The following is a 24,311-nucleotide window of genomic DNA, read 5'->3' as shown; positions in this document are numbered from 1 at the left end:
CTGAAAAATAGGATGGCATTTGTTTTTAATTCTTCCTTCCAGACACATCACTGGTTTTTTTGGTCATGTGTACTTAGTATTAAAATGATGCGGAAGCAACACACATCAGAGAATGAAAATGTTGCAATAGGTACTGTATATGTATATAATTTTTTCCATTCAATGACTCTATTTAAAAAAAAAACAATCTGACCATCAGAGAGGTTAAATTCCTGAATTAAAATTTTGTTTTGCTTTCCTTCTGACACAGCAAAATCTTTCTTGGCATAATGTATGCTGTGAATCATGACCACACCATGCATCTAGCATACAGACTTTTTAATGAACAGAGAATACTTAAAGTAGATTGTTAACTTAAGTTAACCTTTTTACCTGGTGAAGGCTTTTACTAAAAATTTACCAAGTTGACACCATAAATATAACTCCTTGTGCTGGGAGTTATCATAAAAGGGGGCAGTTCAATAAATGTGATTAGCTGAAGGCAGCTGGAAACACTGAAAAACCATCTTCAGCCATCCCTTAATGAAATTCAAAAATAATTTATTGATTCCAAAGGGAAATTAAACTTACCTCATTAATTCAACTTCTTCAAAGAGTTGGGTGTTGGCATTAAAGATCTTTCCTAGCGGTATGTCTGAAATCGAATTTGAAGAAGCCTCTGACTGAAGACACCATTTTTCCAGGACACTCTCATGAAGCGGATGGTCATGGTTGTCCATAATTTTCTTCATCCTTCTTTGCATTATCTCCAAACGTTATACAGTCGACCCCAAAACATAACCAGCATTCTTTATCAGGATTTTGAGCCTTTTTATGTTTCTGGGTCTGATGCTGCTACACCAACAGCTGCCTGCAGAAGAGATGAGACCTTTAGATTCCTCAAAAATTACATTCTCCTCTGCCCCTTCTTGTAGACGGCCTCCCTACTGCATCTGCAGTCTGGTGTTCAGGTGAACACAAGGGTATTCATATTCCTCAACCATCTCCACTTCTTCTGCCATGATGGGAACAGTGTTTGAGCTAATCCTGTTCCTCCTGAAATCTACAATCATCACATTTCTTTTGTTCACATTCAAGATGAGACGATTGTTCCCACACCGATACACAAAGCAGTTCGCCAGTGTATATTAGAATTATTTTTAAATCAGTTGTGGTTTATCATGTTGTGGCTGAAATTAATTTTCAAACATGCTGCGTTTTGGAACAAATAAGTGTGGAATCAACTTCCAGCCTTTCAAAACCAAAAAACAAAGCACTTTATAGCTTATTAAAAAATGATGGCATTCATCATTTGACTGGGTCTAAATAAGATTTGAGGCAGGTGCAATATTAAGGGATTCAAAGGTTTTCAAGACCTGCTTAAGGGATTGTTTTAAAAGATCACGTTCCTGGGTCCAAACTTGTGGTATTTGTAGAAGTTCTAGTGCCAAGGTTGCCAGGTGCTTGAATGGCACACTGGATAAAGACTGTGCTTTGGTCTCGATGATTCTTAGTTCAAGACCAGCATGGTTTTAAAATTTCACAAGGAAAACTGACTATGTGGTATTTGTAGAAGTTCAAGCATCAAGGTTGCCAGTTTCTTGGATGGCACACCGGATAAACACTGTGCTTTGGTCCAGATGATTCTTAGTTCAAGACCTGCATGGTTTTAAATTTTCACAAGGAAAACTGACTATGTGGTATTTGTAATATCTTTTTCTACAACCCAGGATGAAAAAAAAGTCAATGTGTAGTGAAACTTTACGAAAAAATACAAAACCTTTTTCCTTGCTGTTAATCGCCATAAAAGCATTTCAGCCAGAAATAAAATCAAAGGATGACAGTGAATCACATTTGTGGTATTTGTAGAAGTTTGAGCGTCAAGGTTGCCAGTTGCTTGGATGGCACAGTGGATAAAGACTGTGCTTTGGTCCTGATGGTTCTTAGTTCAAGACCTGCTTAAGACATGGTTTTGCTGTAAAATATTGTTAGGATGAACAGGTAATTCCCCCCCTCCAACCCGGGGGGGGGGGGGGGATAAGGGGGGGGGGGGGTGCAGGGGATAAGAAGAGTAGGGAGGGAGAGGAGGAGGAGAGGGAGGGACAAAAAGAGTAGGGGGGGTGGGAGAAGAAGAGAGGGGGCTAGGAGGGGGGGGGGGAGAGGAGAAGCGAGGGGGCTAGGAGAGGGGGGGACAAAAAGAGTAGGGGGGGTGGGAGAAGAAGAGAGGGGGCTAGGAGAGGGGGAGACAAGAAGAGTAGGAAGGAGAGGAGAGGAGAGGAGAGGAGGGGACAAGAAGAAGTAGGGGAACTGGAAGAGTGTCCCCCTCCCCCCCATAGGGGGGGAGGGGGACACTCTTCTAGAGAGGGGGACAAGAAGAGTGTCCCCCTCCCCCCGTAGGGGGGAGGGGGACAAGAGTGACAAGAAGAGTGTCCCCCTCCCCCCGTAGGGGGGAGGGGGACACTCTTTATGTTACCTGTTCATCCTAACAATATTTTCCAGCAAAACCATGCCTTAAGCAGGTCTTGAACTAAGAACCATCGGGACCAAAGCACAGTCTTTATCCAGTGTGCCATCCAAGCAACTGGCAACCTTCACGCTCGAACTTCTACAAATACCACATAGTTAGTTTTCCTTGTGAAAATTTAACACCATGCAGGTCTTGAACTAAGAATCATCAGGACCAAAGCACAGTCTTTATCCAGTGCGCCATCCAAGCAACTGGCAAACTTGGAGCTCGAACTTCTACAAATACCACATAGTCAGTTTTCCTTGTGAAAATTTAACACCATGCAGGTCTTGAACTAAGAATCATCAGGACCAAAGCACAGTCTTTATCCAGTGTGCCATCCAAGCAACTGGCAACCTTGACGCTCGAACTTCTACAAATACCACATAGTCAGTTTTCCTTGTAAAATTTTAAAACCATGCCTTAAGCAGGTCTTGAACTAAGAACCATCGGAACCAAAGCACAGTCTTTATCCAGTGTGCCATCCAAGCAACTGGCAACCTAGACGCTCAAACTTCTACAAATACCACAAATGTGATTCACTGTCATCCTTTGATTTTATTTCTGGCTGAAATGCTTTTATGGCGATTAACAGCAAGTAAAAAGGTTTTGTATTTTTTCGTAAAGTTTCACTACACATTGACTTTTTTTTTCATCCTGGGTTGTAGAAAAAGATATTAGACTCTTTATGAGGACATTAGTTACAAAGCAGATAACACCCAATTTTTACAACAAATGCTTAATGTCACTGACCCACCTGTTATATCTTCATCTCTCCTGACAATATTTTCCACAATGTTGGGAGTGCAAATTTGAGCATTTCTAATGAAAACATTACTTTTCGTTTGTCCTGTTTACAAAAAAGTTGGGAGAACTCCAACTTTTAAAGGTCGGTGTCTGTCGGAAACAGGACTTGAACCTAGTCTATGATGGTGTTGAGGCGGTGAGCGATGGTGAGAACGGTACATTCCCTGAACTTATCCCGGATGGTTTTCTGAATCAGCTCGTCTGTCCTGCAACAACAAAGATGATCTGATCGGGCCTCCGTGTGTCCGTGTGTGTGTGTGTGTGTGTGTGTTTCTCTCCGTAGCGTACCGGGGGTCCACTTTGGCCGTGGCCTCGTCGATGATGAGGATGGGGTTCCTCCTCAGGACGGCCCTGGCCAAACACACCAGCTGCCTCTGACCCGCTCTGAAGTTGGAGCCGGACTCGGCCAGAACCGTCTCCAGCTTTCCCGGCAGTTCCTCGGCTACGGACTTCAGCTGGACCTGAAGGAGACGGGAACGTCGCCGACGGTCGTGATGTGACGCGGTTACTAAAGAAGATGTGGTGAACACTCGCCTCCTCCAGAGCTTTCCACAGCTCCTCGTCAGAGTGCCGGCCGAAGGGATCCAGGTTCTTCCTCAGCGTGTCGGTAAACAACACCGGGTCCTTCAGATCGGAGGGAAAACAAAGACAAAAGAACCGTTAATGATCCTCTCTAGTTCTGTGCTGCAAGGCTGAACTAACTGATGCACTGATGTGCAACACAATATCTACTGTAAATCACCCTAAAATTACTCATTTCTTTGTTTGTGTCACTATTTGGCACTTTATTTAGTTTTCGATTTACTCAGAGGGAAGAGCTCACAATAATGTCCTAAAGTAAGAGCAGCACAGGTTCAACATATTTCACTCAAGTTACTGTAAAAAATAGACGTCCAATAAATTATTTCACAGTAAAATTGTTTTTTGATACAAACTCTACTCAAGTACTGAGTAGCTGATCAAATGATCAATCATTTAATAATTAAAAATTACATCATCAGAGAAACCGAAATTTAAAGTTACATGTAGATTTTAAGGAAAACCAGCCCAATTTTTTGTGGGAGTAACAACAAATAACTACGTCAGGCAAAGTCATTCTTAGAAAAATCAGTTTCTTTCAATTTAAACCTGATGAAGCTTTAAGAAAAACTAACTGTGTGCGTCTGTGTTTGGTGAATATCTGGTTAAAAGATGTTTAAGGATTGAAAATTCTGATATTTTTATTAAATTGCTCAAGTAAAATTAAAAAGTATTGCTTGTAATTGTAAATGTCACTGTTTGTTTGGTTGAGTTTTTTGGTTAACGTTGTGTTTTTCTGTGTACTTCCTCCCTGTTTAAACCTGAATGTTGTCCAGTTCCACTAAAGTCAAAGAAAATGGCGACAAAGAAAAACAGCAACACTGATTTTAAAAAGTTACATTTTAAGTAGCTTAAAGCAGCATTGACAACAATAATTTCCAGAGCAGACTGTAGATAACTCTTGGTGGTAAATCTTTGACCGGCTGAACACACAGCGTGTGTGTTTGGGTCCTGAAGAACCTGGTCCAGATATTCCTGTTTTTGAGTTTTCGCTTAAAAAGCAGCAAAAAAGGAAAATTGGCAGTATCAGCAAAAAACTTTGAAATCGGTGCATTCCTGGAGTGACAAAATAGAATGATAAAAAAAGATACTTAGGCAGAAATTGGCCTTAAGTTTGACTGATTATCATGAAGTTTGTGGGTTTTAATCTAAAAATCCTAAATTAATCATGTAGATCCACTTCATTAACAGACCAAGATCTGAACCCACATCCTTTGTATCTGAGGTCTGATGCCTTAACCTGTGGACCACATGACCTTCTACGCTTTGCCAGTTTCTCGTGGCGCATTTATCTTTTCAGGTGTCAGTATTGACTGGAAAAGGCTGACAAAATAGACATTCTTTCCAGAATTTGAACCATTTTGAACCATAATATCTAAAATATGGAGCAACTTATTAGATGTGCAAAGATAGTTTTTGTGATGCCATTCATCAAAATGTAATGTTACTGGTTTTCTCAATTGTTTACTGGGTGGTGTTTTCATGACTGTGTAGTTTTGTGTCTTTATGATATAAAGCACTATGAACTGTCTTGTTGCTGAAATGTGATATACAAATAATCTTGAATGATATTTAAAACTGAAGAGCGTGTTTACTTGCAGAGCATCTGATTAAATCAGTCAATCCAGGTGTGGTGGTGCAGGTAGTCACACCTTTAAACTGAGAGTCATTAGTTAAACCTGTCACTCAATGAGCAGTGAAACTACCCCGAAAGTCATTCATCTGTCACTTGTTACATGAAGATCAAAACACCTCAACATATGTCATTAAAAGTGTGAACGATCATGTGGTCAACAGGTTAAAGCATCAGACGACAAGTACGAAGGACAAGAGTTCAAATCCTGGAAAGAATGTCTATTTTGTTAGCCTCAATCAGTCACTATTGACAGCAGAAAAGATAAATGCGCCATGAGAAACTTCTAAAGTGTAGAAGGTCATGTGGTTAAGGCATCAGACCTCAGATGCAAAGAATGTGGGTTCAGATCTTGGTCTGCAAATGAAGAGGATTTTCATAATTAGTTTGGTATTTAATGGGATTTTTAGATTAAAACACCCAAAGTTCATCATAATCAGTCAAAATTGAGGATTAATGTTGAGAAGAACTTGATTTCTGCTTAATTTTGTTGTTTTTTTTATCAATCTATTTTTACTCCAGGAATGCACCGATTTCAAAGTTTTTTGCTGATACTGCCGATATTCCTGTTTTGCTGGTTTTCAAGCAAAAACTCGAAAACAGGAATATTGGCAGTATCAGCAAAAAACTTTGAAATCGGTGCATTTTTACTCCAGGAATGCACCGACTTCAAAGTTTTTTGCTGATACTGCCGATATTCCTTTTTTGCTACCTTTCAAGCAAGTGTAGTTTTGACTGCAAATATATCAGTAAACTTGAAATAAGGGATCCTTATTTAGCTAGAGCTAGAACATAATAATAAAAAACAATTAAGCTTCATTTAAAAAATATATACAACTGTCATAAACAAAGATGATTTTATTTTTACCAGAATATTTCTCTACCGCCCTCTTGTGGTCGCAGCTGATAATGATCCATCTAGCAAGCAAATGCTAAGATGACGTTCGGCGTCCAAACAACAATGAGAAGAATGATGGATGAAAAAGCCAAATGTGAGCACAAATTTTAGAAATTATTCAATACACAACTTATTGTTTCTATATTGTGTTTCACATCTTTCAGAAAGTAACCAATAATAATTACTAAATGTCTATAATACTTGTGTTTTTCTTTACATAAGTTCTAAACAAATCAAATCATAAAAACGCTGATGAATGCAGAATACAGACCACTTCTGTACAACCAAGGTGAGCGTAACCTCGGCACCTTTAGCTAAACTCCTTTTAAAATCTGTTGGTTTTAACATTAACTGACCTATAGGACACACACACACACACACACACACACACACACACGCACACACACACACACACACACACACTGACCTGCTCACAGAAATGTTATAATACAGTGAAGTAAAGTGTTTGGTTCAGATAACTGAACCCTGACTTCCTGAAGAAACTCAGAGTTTGTTGAATCTCACTTCTGTTCTGAAATGCTTTTTGTTCTTCAGAAACTTTTCATGTCTGGAGAAACCGTTGAAGCTCCATCAGAACCCAAACTGCAGCGAGTTCAGATCTGAACCAGAACCTTGACTCGACTCAAACCAGCCGACACTCTCCCGCTGGAAACCTCGCCCTCCATGTCTGCTGGTGGCGCATTCATGTTTCACTGGAAAACGCCAGACTCTCTGAGAAGATGACGAATTTCTCCAGAAACCTCTAGGATTCCCTGAACTCGTTTGTCCAGACCAGAACTTTGTCATGTTGACACAGAGTGCTGCATTAGACACCAGACAGATAAAACACTGTTTTTAAATCAATCAGATTAATGTGTTTTTGCTCCACTTGGGGCTGTATATTTACACTTTTAAAACTTGTTGGGAGTTTTTCAGTTCTTCCAGCTTCAACTGAGAAGCTGAGTTGATGCTTCTGAGTACGATTCGCATATTTAAAAGCGAATCGTGTCGAATTTCCAGCACCAGGCTCACTTATAGAAGTGAGGATTTTTCTGTCCTAATTTGAAAATGAAATGAGAAAAAAACTGGAAACAAAAACAAGATAAAAAAAAACACAGAAGGTGCAAAAAACCTGCAGCAGCCTCATCTTGTTTATGTCAGCTAATGACGTCATCATTTACAATAACAAATAGCCCATAAAAGCATCACTTTGACCCAGAATCTACCTGTCTGGTTACATGATGTCTCCCTCTTGTGGCGGAACCTTGAACTGCAGTACGAATTCATGAGAGAAAAGTGACATTCCTGCAACAACAGACAACTTTAGCATCAAAATACACAAAATATATCAAAGAAGGATGTGAGACTGTATGAAATGGAGTAAATTAGAATAAAAAAAATCATTTTTAATGACTAAAGTAGCTTTGATTTGCAAAAGCTAAATGTTTTCAACGGTTATTAGTAGAATAGTGCTACCAACTTACTATATGTAGCAAAACCGTTTTGAGGGAAAAAAAACAACCAATAGATTAGAATGATTTTTTTGAACCACATTTCGGCTTTGGGATGATAATTATTGTCAAGAAAGACTCAAACTCCAGTGGACTGTTGTGATATATTCGTTAATCCCTATACATATATTTTCCCTCTTTAACATTGCACATTACTGTCATCATTTCTGGACAGAACAGACAGATGGTGTATTTTGGTCAGACCACAATTAAATTAATAAAAAATAATCAATAAATAATAGAAAAATCTTATCCACACAATCACATAGAAATTTCTACATATTGAATACAACAATGTAACAGGACAGTTATTCCAGTGTATCTGTACAAATAGATTTTCACATATTTTTTTGCACATATTTCACATACTTTATGATATATTTACTGCACTTGTGGCCAACATGAAGTGACGAGTTACAGTCGTACCTCTGGTTCTGAGTTTTTAAAGGTTCCCCAGAGTGATGATAACAAAAAAAACCCGGGTTTTTTTGTCCAGGCGTCTTTTATCCTCGTTTGGATAAATCCCCGGCTGCAACAAGCTCCTTCTCTCTTGTGTCCATGAAACAGTGGCAGACAATATCTATGTTATGAAGCCAACACACTTCACATTTTTACTGCAGAGGAAAACGAGTCAGTTAACATGAACAAACACTCCAGTAAACAGTGACGCCAGGGCTGCTTTAGTCTTTTTTCATGTCCTTTTTTCTTACCAAATGCACCTTGTGACAAAAAGACAAAATTAAGGCGATTAAAATGCCTGCAACAGAAAAATAAGACATTTCCAGAAATTTCCTCTGCAAAATCTGCCACTTAGAGAATCTAGAAGGCTGCACTTAGGCTTTAAATTTGGTTTTTAAACTAAATTTGTCATAAAATTAAAAATATTATGGATTATGTCTTGGATTTGATGCTAAAAATCTGAGAAATGCTGTTTAACCATTTGGATTTTATTCCAAGTATTTTAGTTGACTTCACTCATGTAGAGCTAATGAGCATTTCATTCAGAAAAGAAAAACAAATCTACACACAGCACAAGAAGAAGCTCCTACTTTTTTTAGCTAAACTTTTCCTTTTTGTAAAGCTCAACATTTCCTGGATAAATTAGTTTGCATTGATTGTGTATTATTGCTGATTTCAGTAAAGATCAGCTTCATGCCTCGCGCAGCAAATTAAATGTAAATTTAAAGAGGGTTAGAACTGTAGTGCAGCTAGCTGTTATAGGAGGGTAGAAAAGAAATGCAGCTGTTAAAAAGTCTCATAAGCCATTAACTCAAAAATGATATGAAAAAAGCCTTTTTTTATATGATGATTTAAAATTTCTCCCTATAAACACAATATGTATGAATCCAACTTATCAAAAATTGTAAAACAAAACAAATTCTTAAGGAGGAAAATACTTTTTCACAGAACTGTAGCTGAAAACGTGTCAGGAATGATGCGTTCATTTGAAGTATTGAGACGTTTTCCGCCTCAATCAAACTAAACCAAACTCCTTGAGTTTAAACCGATAACGTACTGAACTTTCCTACTTACTTTCTGACTTCGTCAAACCGACAGCGATTCGATCCTGGTCCCTCAGCCCATTTTCAACACAGATTCACATGCATCTGCAACTTTTCACCCAAACAAACGGTACAGTGTACTCCCCACGCACGAAGACCCACAGAAACGCACGGTAAAGCTGGACGCACACTGCGTGTGAGTTTTGTTTGTGCCTACACCCAGGAGTCGGGGGACCCGGTGAACTTGTTGGCCCTGTTGGAAGGCCTCCGCGTGGTGGAGTAGAAGTCCACGTAGTTGGTGTTGGCTTTGAATCGGAGCGACTGGGTGGCGTAGCCGTCGGGCGAGGACGGCAGGTGGACCGCTTCGTCCTCGTAGCGCTCCTCGCCGTAGCCTTGAGGCGACGACAGGTACATTCTGTAGCTGTTGTAGTTCTTCCTGTCGGGTTCGTCGTAGAATGGCTCTGGATGCTACGAGAGAAATACTGGAGTGAAATAATTGTTTCCACACCAAGTTGAAAGAAATATCCTTCAAAATCCATAAAAATAGGTTCAATTTGGAGATATTTGAAGGATCAATTGACTAAACTCCAAATGTGCTTGCTAACATTGGCTAAAGTGTAAACTTTTCTTACCTGTGATCTTCTTATATCCTCTCCTGACTGGGAGGAATATGTCCCAATAAAATAGGGAGTTTTCTTGTCTGACCCTGCCAAAAGACATTAAAACAAATTAGCATTAAAACAGTAGGGCAGGTGTGTCCAAAGTGAGGCCCAGGGGCCATTTGTGGCCCTTGAAATTATTTTGTTCGGCCCCAACCACAAGTAAAGATTGGTACAAATTGGCCAACAAAATATAAACAATTGATGCCCACAGACATTTAGAAATGGTCTTTTTCCATTAATAAGGTAACAGTTCAAAGCCCTTTTTATGTTTTTGATCCTTAATGATAAACAGATTTTATAAAAAAAAGAAAATAGTAAGTAAGCTCAACTTAAATAATAATAATAATAATAATAATAATAATAATAATAATAATAATAATAATAATAATAAATCACAAAGTATTTTTAAAATTTTTAATTTGATTAATTTTGTAGCTAAACTAGCCAGTTTTGGCTCCCTGGGGAAACAGTTTGGACACCACTGCATTAGGAGCTCAGGTACACAACCCTGAGGAACGCCAAAATACCAACCTGTGTACTGCCGTTTGTGTAAACTGTCTCCATAATATGTGTCGAGTTGCATAGATGACTGCGCCCTCTGGTAGTTTGAGCTGTGTCTTCTTATCCCGAGCATGGCGGGCGAGGATGTTGCACTGCCACCTGGTGGTGAACACAAAACAGGAAATGTTTACCTTAAAGTTAGGGTAAAATATGGAGGATTATCTCACATTTCATACCTGACTGGATGACAGGGGACATCTGCAGAGGGCTGGTGGGCAGGGTCGGCTGGGAACGGTAGCGGTCTCTCTCCAGGGTGGACACAGGGGTGACAAAGTGAGTGTAGTTCCATCCGTCCTGTTTGCATGTGACACATCACAACAAGAAGTCAAATTCACTGGGAAGATCCAGCTTGAAACTGGAATGTTTTAAACATAAAGGGTAACCTTTGTTAAATATTCCACCCACCTGTTTATAGAGACTCCTCAGCTCTCTGTATTGCCACAGTGTGTTCAACACCTGAGCAGCAGCCTTTACTACTTTCATTGAGTACCTGTAACACCATAACATATGAAGAACCTTATTTTACTTTCTGTGTACCCAAAAGAGCCAATACCAAAAGAAGCAAATAATCAAGAAAATATATTTTTTAAATTATGTGACCAATGTTTTCTACATACCAGGATATACAGTATGATCGTTGGGTTTGCCATACCGGTTTATACAAGCATTGATTTGCTATGTTGGATTATATGAATATTGGGCTTGCCATACTAGATTTGCAGCCATTGGGTTTAGCTGTAATAAATAAATGATATGAAGATGGAATTTCCATTTTGCACTATTTGAGCATTTGGCTTGCCGTACTGAAGAATATGAGCCTTGACCTTGCCATATATGGTCATGTGAGAAATCGATTTGCTATGCTGGAGTAAATGGACATTGTGTTTGCCGTAGAGGAAAAGGTGCAGGATTTGCTGCACATGATTACTAGGTATTTAACTTGCCATACTGGACTTTTTGATTGTTGGACTTGCTGTACTAGATTATATGAGCACTGGGCTTGCCAAACAGCTTGCTCCCCACTTCTGTTAATCATCATGTGCCTGATGCACTTTCTGCCCTTCAACCATCTTTAATTAAAAGTTCAGCCTCTGTTTTTACCCTTTCCCTCGTCCTTTGCTGATGTCCACCAGCTTCTCGATGCCGCCGCTGTCGGCCAGAGCTTTGGCGTTCTCCATGTTGCGGCTGGTGACCTCATGCAGCGTGCAGCACACCGATGCCACCGTGTCGTCGGACAGCACAGAGGGAGTGCCGCCCGGCAGCCGGTTCACCAGGTCCCGCATGGCGTACTTTCCTGACATATTCAGACATATTCATCTCATACAGTTGCTGCTTCTCCAGTTTGTCTTCTGACTGTGTGTGCGTACCGATCAGCTCCTTGTTGCGGCTGTCCAGCGCCATGTTTCTGAGTGCGGTTGCGACGGAGCAGACCACCCGATCGTTGTCCATCCTCAGCAGCTCCACCAGGATGGGCAAACCTTTCTCTTTACGCACTGCGGCTCGGATGTAGGCGGAGAACTGCAGATAAAAACACAAACTGATTTCCATATGACTCAGTTTACTTTTCCTGAAAATGAAGAACGGTCAATTACTTTTTAAAAATTTATTTTATCTATATTGAGTCACAAGAAAACAAAATTTACAAAACATTTAGTCACAATAGCATAATACCAATTTCGATATTTCAGAAGAATAAGTAAACCTGTGCATCAAAATAAATTAAACAACCATTACAACTCTATTTCCAGAAGTCCAGATTTAAAGGAACTCAGTGTTTTGGGTGTTTTACAATTTTCTGGAATTTAAATAAGTGTCAATTAATGTGCATTAAATCACATTAAATGTTCGTCCATCCAGGTATCTATTGTTTTTTTTTCCTTTATTGTGTTACTTTTTTAAACTTCTTGAGCTTGAGAATATCTTGTGAGGCATTATTTATCTCTTTTCTGTATTATTTTGTAGCAGGACAGTCTCAAAAGTAAAGAATGATGAAGTGAGATGTTCTACCTTCCAGTTTCCAGCGGAGAGGTTCTGCAGGGAGCCGGCGGCGCCCTCCAGGGTGGCCGGGTTGGAGCTCTCAGCCAGCAGGTTGAGGTACGGCTTCACCACCATGGGGTGCCACAGCAGCTCCGCCCCCCTCAGAGACTGGCAGAAACCTGGGATGGGGCCGACGCCGTCCCACTGCAGGGCGGAGAGGACGTCAATAAACCTCTGAAATCCGATCAGGAAACGACTCTTTCCTCCGCCGTCGTACCTTGCCTTCGGCCCAGCCGCCCCTCTTCCTGCCGCGCCGTCTCTTCCCCCAGCACAGGTAGTCCAGCTCCTTCACCGGCGAGGAGAAACCCAGCAGGGTGTCCAGCTCCTGGTTGCCAAGGAGACGGGAGGACGGCATCTCCACCTCCAGGCGGTACGAGAGGTTCCTCAGGGTGCAGACGCTGTTCTCCACAATCTGAACAGGAGAAACGTTTTTCTATTAAGAATAATTCACCCATCGGTTTGCTTTGTTTTCTTCTTCACAAATTATAAGTTGAGCCTGAAGGTGGCGCCACATGAAAATATTTGGAAAACTTTAATCCAGTAATTGCCAAAAGATCAACTTTGTTTTGTTTTACTTTTAAGCAATACATATATTTGTTCTTATCTGAAGTTTCTAGAAACCACGTAAAGTTTTTATTTCTATAAATGTTTAGGATCAAAGCTGAAGGTAAAATCTTTCTGCTGGAACAAATCAGGCTTTTGGGTTAACATAAAAAAATACATTTTGATCTGATTAACTCAATAAAATCTAACTGTAGTTTATATTTATAGATGTTTTGCATAAACCACCAGTATTAGACTCCCCAATATGAATATCTGAGTCCACCATTAATAATAAATAAAATACATTTTCTAAAAAGTTCAGATTGTTGATCTGCTAAATAAATTATTTTCTCCACAAAGTTTAGTTACATTTTACATGAGTAATATAAACTAGTATTTATATAAACCATATGGATAAATCTTAGACAACCTTTGATGAAAACAACAACAAAAAACTGTCATGACTGAATTATTAAATAATAAAAAAAGAAATTTGATCATATTAGAGGTTAAAATGCAAGTGCGAGCTGAAGTGCTTCTTCATCACAGTTTGCTGGGTGACAGTGTTCAGCTGAGTTCGTCTCATCCTCAGCCTCTCCTGCTGGGAATAAACTGAGAAGCGTGGCGGCGGCGGCACCTTGCTGTCGTAGTCCGACGTGTTGACGCAGGCCTTCAGGATGTGCAGCAGCGAGTCGACCAGGCCTTCGCAGCAGCGCAGCTGGCTCCTCGCCTCCTCCCCCGCCGAGCTCAAGTTCCTGACACACAAACACACACCGGCGGTTCAGACGGCGCTGCAGTGCGCGGGTTCCCCCACAGGGTGGCCAGAAACCTGCCCGGATACAGGAGAGGAGAGAGCCGCCCCTCCAATAGGAGCGGAAGGAGAACGACCGCACAGCAGCACTGAACTCCCACAATGCATTTCTATACCATTAATCTACAGCTGCACATCAGCGTGAATGAAGAGAAGAGCTGCAGGCTGCAGAGGATGGAGTTCACTCTCTGTGAGATTCACTTCAGCTAAACTTTGGATAAACACACTTCACACTTTAAAGCAGCTGATTTTTTCTCCTTAAATTAATTAGCAAGCAAAGCTTTTAAATGAGACGCATCGACACTTCACAGCTGCATAAAATCTGCAGCGTTATGGCATCGTTAAGATGACAAATAAATCCAGATGGAAGTGATCATTGTAATAAAACATCAAGCAGCTCAGCAGCTTAACGAGGCAGAATCAAAATAATTGACTTTTTCTTTTATGTTATAACTACAAGCTTGAAAAAGTGAGATTTTATGTGACAGACAAAAACAAAGTGAAGCATATTAGTCAGGTAGAAGATAAAAATACATAGTTTTCAAATTTTTTTTACAAATAATCTAAAATAGTGTGATTTATATTGATATTTATGCACCCTGATACATTAGTTTACAGCTGTAAAACTATCAGCTTTAAACTAAAAGTTTTGTAAAATAGTGAGATTAAATGGAGGGCATTTGTGAACATCAAGTTTTTCCACAGATCTTTGAATGGATTTAAGTGTGGACTTTAACTAGACCATTCTACCATGATCTAACCCATTTGTCTGTTTATCCATAATTTATATTTTTCAATTAAAACAATAAATAATTTCACTGTGAGTCAATTCTTTTCTATTTACCTGCTCAGCAATAAATTAAAAATGCAACATTTTAACAAAACAGTAAAAAAAGAGAAGAAATTCTTGTAGATCTAAAAAAGGGTAAAAGAAAATACAAGAAAGTTAAAAGTGCTTCTGCAAGACTTTATGTATACTTTTAATACAGTTCCAACATTTAGTTTAGGTTGTGAGGGTGCGTTTGGTTCGCGGCTCACCTCAGACAGCCGGTGGTGTTGCGCAGCAGCATGGAGGACTGGAACTTGACCTTGTGTTCGTCGCGGTGGGAGGCGGTGCTCCAGCCCGAGTGGGGGATGACCACCGTGTTGGTCAGCGTGCTCAGAGCGTCGCGGATGATGGTCATCTTCACCGCGTCGCACGAGGAGAGGTTCCACAGGACGCCTGACCAATCAGAAACAAACGTTGAGATCTTGCACTTGGATAGTTGCATTAGAAACAAGATCAGAAACAATTGGCTTCCTTATAAAACAGGAAAGACGAAGTGATGCTTTAAAGGTGCAGGTACATTTGTGAATGTTAAGCACTGTGCCTGGAGTTGTTGAAGAGCATCTTCAAAGAAACGGATCACCCTGTTCTGTAATCATCCCAATCCAGAGCTGAGTGTTTAAGAGTAGCAGCTCTCAGTGAAAGGACTCTCCTCTGTGTTTCTAGCAGCTTCAGATCCGCTGGTGCTCGACAGTATGTGCCGAGCCGTCGGCGCCTCCTGTTTCCAAAGCACATTATCTGAGCATCTGTCCCGGCGGCTGTGCCGAGATCTGCTCCGCCAACAGTGTGCGGCGAGTGTTTAAGCCTCTGCCACTCTCACCTCCCACCGAACAGCCAATCCACGGATTAATGCGCCGCCTGCGAGCCAGCCAGCCGGTCAGACGGAGCCGCAGAGCGACGCGCAGTCATCGAGCTGGCCAGCTGGCCGACAGACCTCGCTAGCAGGAGAACTCCCACGTACATCACAGCGGGATTTCAGAGTGTCACGTTAACGTTTGGAGGCAGAATTTGGTCATTTGGGTGCTGAAATCAAATGTCTGATATAATAAATATCCATAAAGCTTAAAACTCCTGAATTAGTCCAATAATTTGATTGGAAGCAAGGCTGAACTCACCGAGACTATCAATTGTTCAAGCTGCATGTTTGTGCAGAGAAATATTTTAACCCTTTCGAATCTGGTTGTACTTCACTAAATATATATATACTGTATATACTGTATGTATGTATATATATATATATATATATATATATATATATATATATATATATATATATATATATATATATATATAATCTACATATAGAGTGAGGTTTCATTGCAAGGTTCCAATACTAAATAAATAAATAAAAAAAGAAAAAAAAAACGTTTTATTATATATATTACTATAATATACTGTATATATATATATATTTTGCATTAAACAACAAATAAATATATATATTTTTTTATCATATAAATTATGATTAGTGTTATTTTTAACAAGTCTTCATAAATAAGTAAAATAAATAAAAAACATGAAAATTGATTTTAAAAATAATTCTAAAAATATACATAAATGTATTTTTTATTATTTATATATTTTGTTTAACTAGTTTTCATGTTTTTTTTGTATATCATTTTATTTTTAATGTATTAGTGGGAGTATTACAGCAAAATCTCGCTGAATATGTTCATATTAAGTCTGCAGTTGAACGACAAAAACGCCTGTCTGTCAAAAAATTGTTTAGATAAGAGTAAGGAGGCATTTCGGAGACCAACTTAATTCTGATTGGTTAGTGTCATAAACAGGCTCCGCCTTATGATCCAAATAAGGCAACAGGGGCAAAGAGTTAATCAATTGCCCCACTGCAGAATAATGTAATGATGTATTTGTTTTTAAACTGTTTCCATAATTTAATCAATGTAAAATACATCAAAAATTATATCAAATTATGTCATATTGTATCAAACTGTGCTGTAACATTTTGCATCGCATCAAAACTTGTATATTGTATCAACATATCAGATTGAAACATGTTGTAACAACAAAGGAAGCTACAATATTCTGGATTGTATCAAATAGTATCGCAGCACATACATGATGTAGCTGCAGATAGCTAAGTGGCGCAGAGTTAGCCGACGCTAACAGGCGTACCGGTGACCAGCTCCCGAACTTCGTTGTCTGTGGTTTTTCTGAGGAGGCGCAGCAGAGCGGGAACGCCGCCGCAGTTCCTCAGCGCCACCTTGTTGTTGTCGGTGGCTTTGCTGTACACCAGGTTCCTCAGAGCTCCGCAAGCGCTCTTCTGGACCTCAGGCGTCTTGTGATCCAGCAGGTCCACCAGGTGCTGGATCCCTCCCAGGTGGCAGACCTGCAGATCCAAAACCAAACTGTTGAGTTTGTGTTATTCTTAAAATACTAATCGACTGTTTGTGCTTAAAACTTTTACTCCAAATATAAATATGTTTCCTCTCCTTTTCTTCTTCTGAGTTTAAATTGTAGTTGAAATTATTTGATTCTGCTGTCTCTAAAAAACTAAAAGCTCATTTTAGGGCTGCATCTAACAATTGTTTTAGTTATTGATTAACTTATTGATTATTTCGGATGAAAAAAAATAGTACACTTTCATTTTACCACTTAAGCCTTTTTATTGCAATATTTGAAATACATTAGAAGATGCAAATAACTGAATTCTTTTTTAATAAAGAAAGTAAACATTTTAGTTAAATTAAGCAATAATGCATAATTTCTTTAGGCTTTGTAATTTGTAGCAAAGGATGCATCTGTTTTTTACAGAATTGAACCAAGTGAATCTAAAACTGTCACTTTAGGAATTATAAGTAGGTCAATTGACAGACAAAGAAGGTATTTTAATCTTAAATGCAAAACGTATGTATATATTGTACAGCTTTTGCTTAATTTCTACTCTAAGAGCGTTTTTTTTCAGTCTGCATACTGCAGTTGACGAAGTATATAATCAACTAAATTAGGTGATTATTCTTTCACTGAACGATTGTGATTAATCATAATTAATTTTCAAGGAAATTAAAAGCCTCCTGCATATGAAGCCACAGTGAAAACGTTAGCTGCAGGATTTCAGTGCTGAGAAAGTTGGCACCGATGTCAGGTGAAGTTTTCTTTGGAGCAGATGGTGCTTTGGCTCTGAATCTGGCTGCCTTTCCTAAAAAGTCAAATTTAAACTTTAAAGGCTTAGAAACAGCCAGAGCAGTGATGCATAAAGGAAAGTAGAATGAAAAACATCCTGAAAAGCTGGTGTAGAGAAATATAACCGCATTTACTTCATGAAACTCCAACAGCAGCAGGTTTTCTCAGAGTGACGCTTGTCGTGATGCGTCGTCTTATTTTTAGCCAGACCGCCGCCCAGCATGCCTCGTCACCTTACCTCCACCTTCACCCTGTTGTCTCCGTAGCACAGGTGTTGCAGGTAGGCGGCGGCGTTGGCCTGGACGGAGGGGAAGTGATGCTGCAGCATGTGGATGACCTCTGGCAGCTCCGGGTCTCGCCACGCAAACTCCCTGAACACAGACAACATCATGGGTCAGTTTGTTGCTTTGGATGTTGACTCCAAAAGCTAAACATATTTTTTTATAAGATGCTCTAAATATTTTCCATGTCAAAACATTTCTAGTGCAGTTTCTGAGCACCTGGGGTCCTTGTGGATGCTTTCGATGGACGGCGTGCGAGTGATGACCCGGTCCACCAGCGCCGAGTGTCTGTGGGAGTACACAGGCTCGGTGGACACCCTGATGGAGTCGACGAACGCCGCCGCTGAGCTCAGCCCGTAGCTGCTTCTTTGGAACGGCAGCGTGCCGCAATGGCTTGTGGTCCGAGGAAGGGTCCCCATAGCTGAGGGCGCGACATGAGTTAGAAAATACAAAAAACACGGCTACGTTACGAGCTCTAAACAGAGACTAACCATTTAAACTGAACACAATGTCTGAAAGGCAGCTTAAATAACGACTAAACAAAATTAAAATGGCTCCTTGGATACTTCACTATCGCCCTCCACAGAGCGCTCAGCTCAGCTGTAATTCTTTCCATTAGGAAGCTGCAAAGGAACATGAAAGGCTTCAGCCTAATTAAGAGCTGACCTCAGGGAGCAATAATAATCACAGCTTCCCAGCCTGCAAACCACATTTTACAGAGTTTTCTTTTAAAAAGAAATGATCTGAGGAGAAGCAAAGGCCTTAAGACGAGGGGAGTGGCAGACTTTGGTGTGGAGATCAGGTTGTTTGTGCCATTTAAATATGAGTTAAATGCAAATTAATGCGCTGGAAGAAATCTGAAGACTGGCAGCAAAAATAATTTTCTTCCCACAACTGGGACCAGCTGAACGATTACAGTTTATTTGGGAGGTTTATTACTGTTGAAAGGTCGAGAAAATTAATTATATTATGTCAACATAGTAAACGTATTCACACCCCTCACATTTGATCACAAAAATTAAAATCTGAAAGATTTCTCTTTTAATCTTTTTTACCTTCAGTCCACAAACAAACTAAAAAAATCTTCTCTTATAATCCCTACTATTGGACATTTTTAAATTAAAATTATTTTACTAGTTTCCCAAATGGTACATACATTTTTTTAACTGAATATTCCATCACTTAGATTCTCTATCTGTGTCCTGTGGTTGAGAGGGTGCAGTACCTGTGTTTGCTCTGTAGAGGGAGCCCTGGGGGTCGTGTGTGGGGCTGTGGTACAGGGGGCTTTGGAAGGAGCGGTCGTCGAAAACTGGCGTCATCTGGCAGTCTGGCGACAGGGCGGCTCGCAGCTCGGGGTCGATCTGCGTCCCGTGGCCGGCGTAGGAGCTGTGCAGCCCTGCAGGAACACAAACAGGCAAAACGTGAAATCTATTGACTAATTATTGACCAATTATTACTAAAGATCAATGCAAAGGGTTTTAATCATCTTTATTATAACAGTCTTGGGTTTTTCATTACAATCTAATTCTGTATTGTTGTGGTTTTTTGTCTAATTCAGTTAGTTTTTAGTGTTTGCTCGTTTTTATTCGTCATCATTAGCAAGTTATAGGAGTAGTTTTAGGTTTTTCAGACTTTTGTTGAGTTTTAGGTGCAGAATTAAAAAGGTAATCATTTATTTTTGATTATGCATAAATTGATTGAATATTAAACTGAAGATGCCATTTTCAACTAACTGGTGTTTTTTCCCAACTTTTGCAGACTTATGCGGATTAGCAAAAGTCTGACGTAAAAATCAATTTCACATCAGCTTGAAAAGCTAATTAACAGATTCAAAAACACAGAAATGTAGAATATTATATCTATAATTTCACTATATTTTAGCAAGTTTTATAAACACACAATATAATCCCAGTTAATTATAGTTTTTTCCCCATTAATCAGGATTTTTATTCATTCCAGTTAATGAAAATGTTTGCTCAATTTCAGTTTTTGTTACTTTTATTCACCTTTTTGTGGAAAACATACATATTTCATGGAGACTTTGTGCAAAAAGCCTGCATGAAAAGCAGAGAGAATTTGCCGTTCGGCTTAAAATCCACACCATGACTCTGGTCAATGGGTTTGCTGCAGGCCTTGGCATCAGCAAGCCAAACAAACGGGGCGAAGGGTTTTTCCATCCTCCAATCTCGCAGCAGATCAGCTCAAAGAGCGCTCCAATTATAAAGAGGCTTCAGGGCAGAAGAGGGAGGGAGGACAGACTCAGTGGATCAGTTGAGCAGCTCAAGCGAAAGATTTGCACATAAAGCTGGTGATGAAGGAGTCATTTCCCTGCTGCGCTTCTCTTTTTTTATGATTTACATAAATTTCCTGTTAAGATCAACTGCAGAACATAAAGAAATGTGAGCCTGGGACAGAGTCAGGACATTTATGTCTCCCTTTCCAGTCTTCAGCTGCAGAAAGCAGATCTGTAATCTGCAAGTTAGAGGATTTTAAAGGCAGAAGGAAACAGCTGATTCAAGAAGAGAGGTTTGGACCGACTCATTTATTATTACAGCAGTTACAAAACGGGATGTTATTTAACTCTATTAATTATGAAGACGACTCTATCAGAAGGTCCCCAGGAGAATAAATTCACTTCAAAGTTTGTTCAAGTGTTTTAGGATGTTTTAAAAAAGTAGATTCTTTTATTTATTTTTAGTTTAAGCTGCACAAGATCGATTAAAATAAACATTATTTTAATAAAACATAAGTACTGTAAGTTGGGTTTTGTAGGATTTTAGCTTAATAAGTGGAACAAATGGTTTGTTATTTCAGATGTTGTGTAAAAACACCATCAGAAATATTACACTGTTACATAAAACTGTAATAATTTTTATTAAGTTTGTCATGAAATCCAAAACTTATTGACTGATGTATCAATAATGATACAATATATGAGAAATCCATGTGAAGATTCATTACAAACATCTAATAAACTATTAAAATGATTAAGGTAAAGACTCAAAAGTACCTTAAAGGAAAAGAAAACTTTAAATAGGATTTAAACAAAATGTTCTTTTGTCAGTAGGACAACAAGAACATTTTGTCCAACTGATGCCACACAAGAAACAAAATAAAAAACATTTTTCACTTGGATTTCAGTTTCAAGCTAGCAGTTTAAATGCTAGAATAGTTTCAGCTGATGTGTTTTTAAAACTATTAATACCATTTGTCCCTCTGTTAAAACCATACATCAGTGCTTTGCTCCTGTTTTCTAGTTTCTGTTGAGTTTAGATGCCTCCAAACTGGTTCTCCCAAACAACAACAACACTTCTTAGTAAAGGTTTTTTCTCAATAAAAAGGCTCACCAGTCAGCTTCTGCTTGTTGGCAGATTCCCCGTCACTACCTAAGCTACTATTATTACTGGCCTAATCATGTGGCTCCATCTATTGCTTATCTCCCTCATGTAATCTGGGATTATCATGGATCTGCAGGGTAACCCAGAATAAGTCTGGAAACAACATATATGCCACTTAGCAGGAATTTCTATCGCATTTTCACACATGCAGAAGCATAAAAGAGCATGAAAGCGTCTGCAGCTTTAAACAGCCACAGCAGGATGAAAACCATCTGCAAATCTGTGCAGCGTCGGGCTTTGCGACAGAATCAGACCTATATGGGTCAGAGTGAGCGGCTTTGGGCAGCATGCAGGAGTAAATCTGCGTCTCTGCAGCCTCAGCAGGGAGAGCCGTCGATAAACAGCTAATAAAAGCAGGAGGAACGATAAATTTGGCTTAATGTTTGCAGAAGAAAGACTTTTCAGCTCAGAGAGATCCTGGTGCCAAAGTTAAACACAGTCGGTTCAAAGCTACAGTGATGCGTTTCTTTTTGGTGGGAAATTTGCTCAGAGTACGACTCAAAGACGTTTGTAAGCCGGGCTCAGTGAAGAGTCTGGCAGCAGCACAGAAATAATCCTTTCTCAAGTTTCTCAGCAAGACGCGGCTGTCTCACCCAATCAGAGAGGCACAAAGTGGAAGGATTGGATCTCAAGGGATGTCAATTAGCTCCCATCATCTGGCCACAGAGGAAAGTTACAGCTAAATGTCAAAAACGAGAACTGATAGATGGCTCTTTGATCCGAAGGTGGAAATAATAAATCAGCAGCATTGATGAATCGACAACGGCGAGAAAGTTCAAAGGTTTTTGATGTAATTTATAGCTGGTGTAGATTCAGAGAATAGAGCTGAAAGATACAATTATTTTAGTTTAATCTAATGATTAATCTGCAGATTTTTCATTTAAGCATTTTTTATGAAATAATAAAAAATACATAAAATTCAATTCCATTTTTCAAATAAGAAAATGCTTTTTTAATATCTAAAACACAATAATAGCATTCATTTAGTGAGAATTTGATCATTTGTAGAAGCTAAAAATACTTCTAACATCAACATGTGAAAATCTCAATCCTTTCTGCTTGACTAAATATCAATACAGTGATCTGTTGATTAGTTTTTGATCAATCAATTAATCAATGTATAGCAAAATTTGCTTAACAGGCCTTTTTTTCTTTTATTTTTTTCAAAATTTGAACCCTAAAACTATGTTGAGGAGTTTTGTATTTACAAAATATTTTTTTATTTTAAATGGAAACTTTTTATATAATTTTTTGTACAGTTTTGACTTAATAACCCCTCAGAATGTGTTTTTTCAGTCTTAACACGCCAGTTAACAATTAACCAATGACTAAATTAATTGATAATTATTTCAATAATCAATTCATCATGATTCAGGTCTAGATAGAAATAATAAAATACACAGTTTGAAGACTGTAGGACCATCTTACAGTCCTCCTGGTCATCTGTTGCCAGGGAAACCCTTAAAAAAATTTTGATTTGTATTAATTTCTGTCACTGGTTGAAAAGAAAACAATACCACAAGGAAGTGAAGCAAAATAAAAAGATGCTATGATGCAAGAAAACCATTACAAACTAGATGGGCTGCTGAATTTTAATGGCTGAAATGGCCAAAAGCAAAGAACCAACTGTGAAGCAAGGTGACTTTTCTCCTCACATTAAAAGCTAGATCCAGCATCACAGTGATCAAGCAGGATAAAGCTGACTAATATTAAGCTCCCAGAAAGGCTCCCCTGCTGAAAATCTGATTAGGTTTAAAGAGTGATCGGACATCCAGCCGAAGGTTGTTAAAAAAATCATGTGGTGAAGGAGCAACTGCTGATACTAAAACTGTTTCCTCACAGCCTGAAATCCAACAGAATCCCACTGATCATGCTGAGTTTCTTCACTCAATACTAGTGAGTCTTTCTGGCTTGTTTTCCTCCTGCACATCAATCACAACCTCCAGCTTTGTTAGCATGAGGCCTCGGCTCAGAGTGAAACCTCTGTATTCCTCTTTTACACCAGCTTGCATCATGAAATTCAGCTGCATTTGGAAAAGCTTCATCTGCAAACGCAGGAAGAGAAAGTCGAGTCTACATACAGTAAGTGACTCTGCACCGTAAAAACTGTTTACTCAGACCAAAACTAAATGATTACATCAACACAGAAAATAGTTTCAAGTTTATCTATATGCAATCTATCTTTCCTTTCATATTACAGATTCAAACGATGGAGAACTGCATCAGTCAAGGCATTCCATATCCAGAAAAACAGAACAGAATTTTCTTTTCTTTAAGGGAGCCAAAGCAAAAGCTGTAAAACTTTATTATTCTATGTTTTTAACAGTTCCCAGCAGGTATTTCTATTCTATATTATTCCACCAAAGTGTCAAGTTGAACATTTTCAATTTTCTGATTAATCACAAAATTTCTGAGTTTTTTCTCACAAATATTCAGCTTTCAGATGTTATAGATATACAAAAAGGCAACTAAAAAAATCTTAGAAAATCTTTTGAAAAATCTTGGAAATGTAGGAGTTTGAAAAGTGATTTTCCTGAAAATATCTGAGGTTAATTTGAAAGTTGCAGAGTTTTTCTAAAAAATTTTCAACATTTCAAACTCAGAAATGTCTGTGTTTTTTCTAGAAGATTTCA

The 24,311-nt window shown here is 39.0% G+C and overlaps 2 protein-coding genes and 1 long non-coding RNA gene across 5 annotated transcripts in view; 2 read left to right on the top strand and 1 right to left on the bottom strand.

Annotated features, from left to right (window-relative positions):
• Positions 1–24,311, top strand: part of LOC102228431 (NLR family CARD domain-containing protein 3-like) — a 971,185-nt gene that overhangs the window by 193,656 nt on the left and 753,218 nt on the right. The gene's annotated exons all lie outside the window — the stretch shown is intronic.
• Positions 3,764–7,780, top strand: LOC111607601. Its single transcript, XR_002752363.1, has 4 exons — positions 3,764–3,899; positions 6,376–6,496; positions 6,625–6,691; positions 6,958–7,780. It is a non-coding gene; the product is annotated as an uncharacterized LOC111607601 (long non-coding RNA).
• Positions 8,006–24,311, bottom strand: part of LOC102237811 (plakophilin-4-like) — a 32,040-nt gene continuing 15,734 nt past the window's right edge. For both annotated transcript variants that reach the window (XM_005809648.2, XM_005809647.2), the window contains exons 8-22: positions 19,506–19,676; positions 18,500–18,701; positions 18,238–18,370; positions 16,992–17,205; positions 15,068–15,251; positions 13,856–13,973; positions 12,893–13,087; positions 12,646–12,819; positions 12,006–12,156; positions 11,740–11,932; positions 11,044–11,128; positions 10,815–10,932; positions 10,609–10,737; positions 10,048–10,121; positions 8,006–9,883 (exon numbers count right to left, since the gene is read on the bottom strand). In XM_005809648.2, the coding sequence (XP_005809705.2) occupies positions 9,629–9,883; positions 10,048–10,121; positions 10,609–10,737; positions 10,815–10,932; positions 11,044–11,128; positions 11,740–11,932; positions 12,006–12,156; positions 12,646–12,819; positions 12,893–13,087; positions 13,856–13,973; positions 15,068–15,251; positions 16,992–17,205; positions 18,238–18,370; positions 18,500–18,701; positions 19,506–19,676 (2,396 nt within the window). In that variant the 3' untranslated portion in view covers positions 8,006–9,628. The remainder of the gene's footprint in view (positions 9,884–10,047; positions 10,122–10,608; positions 10,738–10,814; positions 10,933–11,043; positions 11,129–11,739; positions 11,933–12,005; positions 12,157–12,645; positions 12,820–12,892; positions 13,088–13,855; positions 13,974–15,067; positions 15,252–16,991; positions 17,206–18,237; positions 18,371–18,499; positions 18,702–19,505; positions 19,677–24,311) is intronic.

Source organism: Xiphophorus maculatus, chromosome 24 (assembly GCF_002775205.1).
Source record: "Xiphophorus maculatus strain JP 163 A chromosome 24, X_maculatus-5.0-male, whole genome shotgun sequence".
In the NCBI taxonomy this organism is placed as follows: Eukaryota; Metazoa; Chordata; class Actinopteri; order Cyprinodontiformes; family Poeciliidae; genus Xiphophorus; species Xiphophorus maculatus.
Note: the sequence above shows the minus strand (reverse complement) of the source record. Positions and strands in the feature narration are given on the sequence as shown.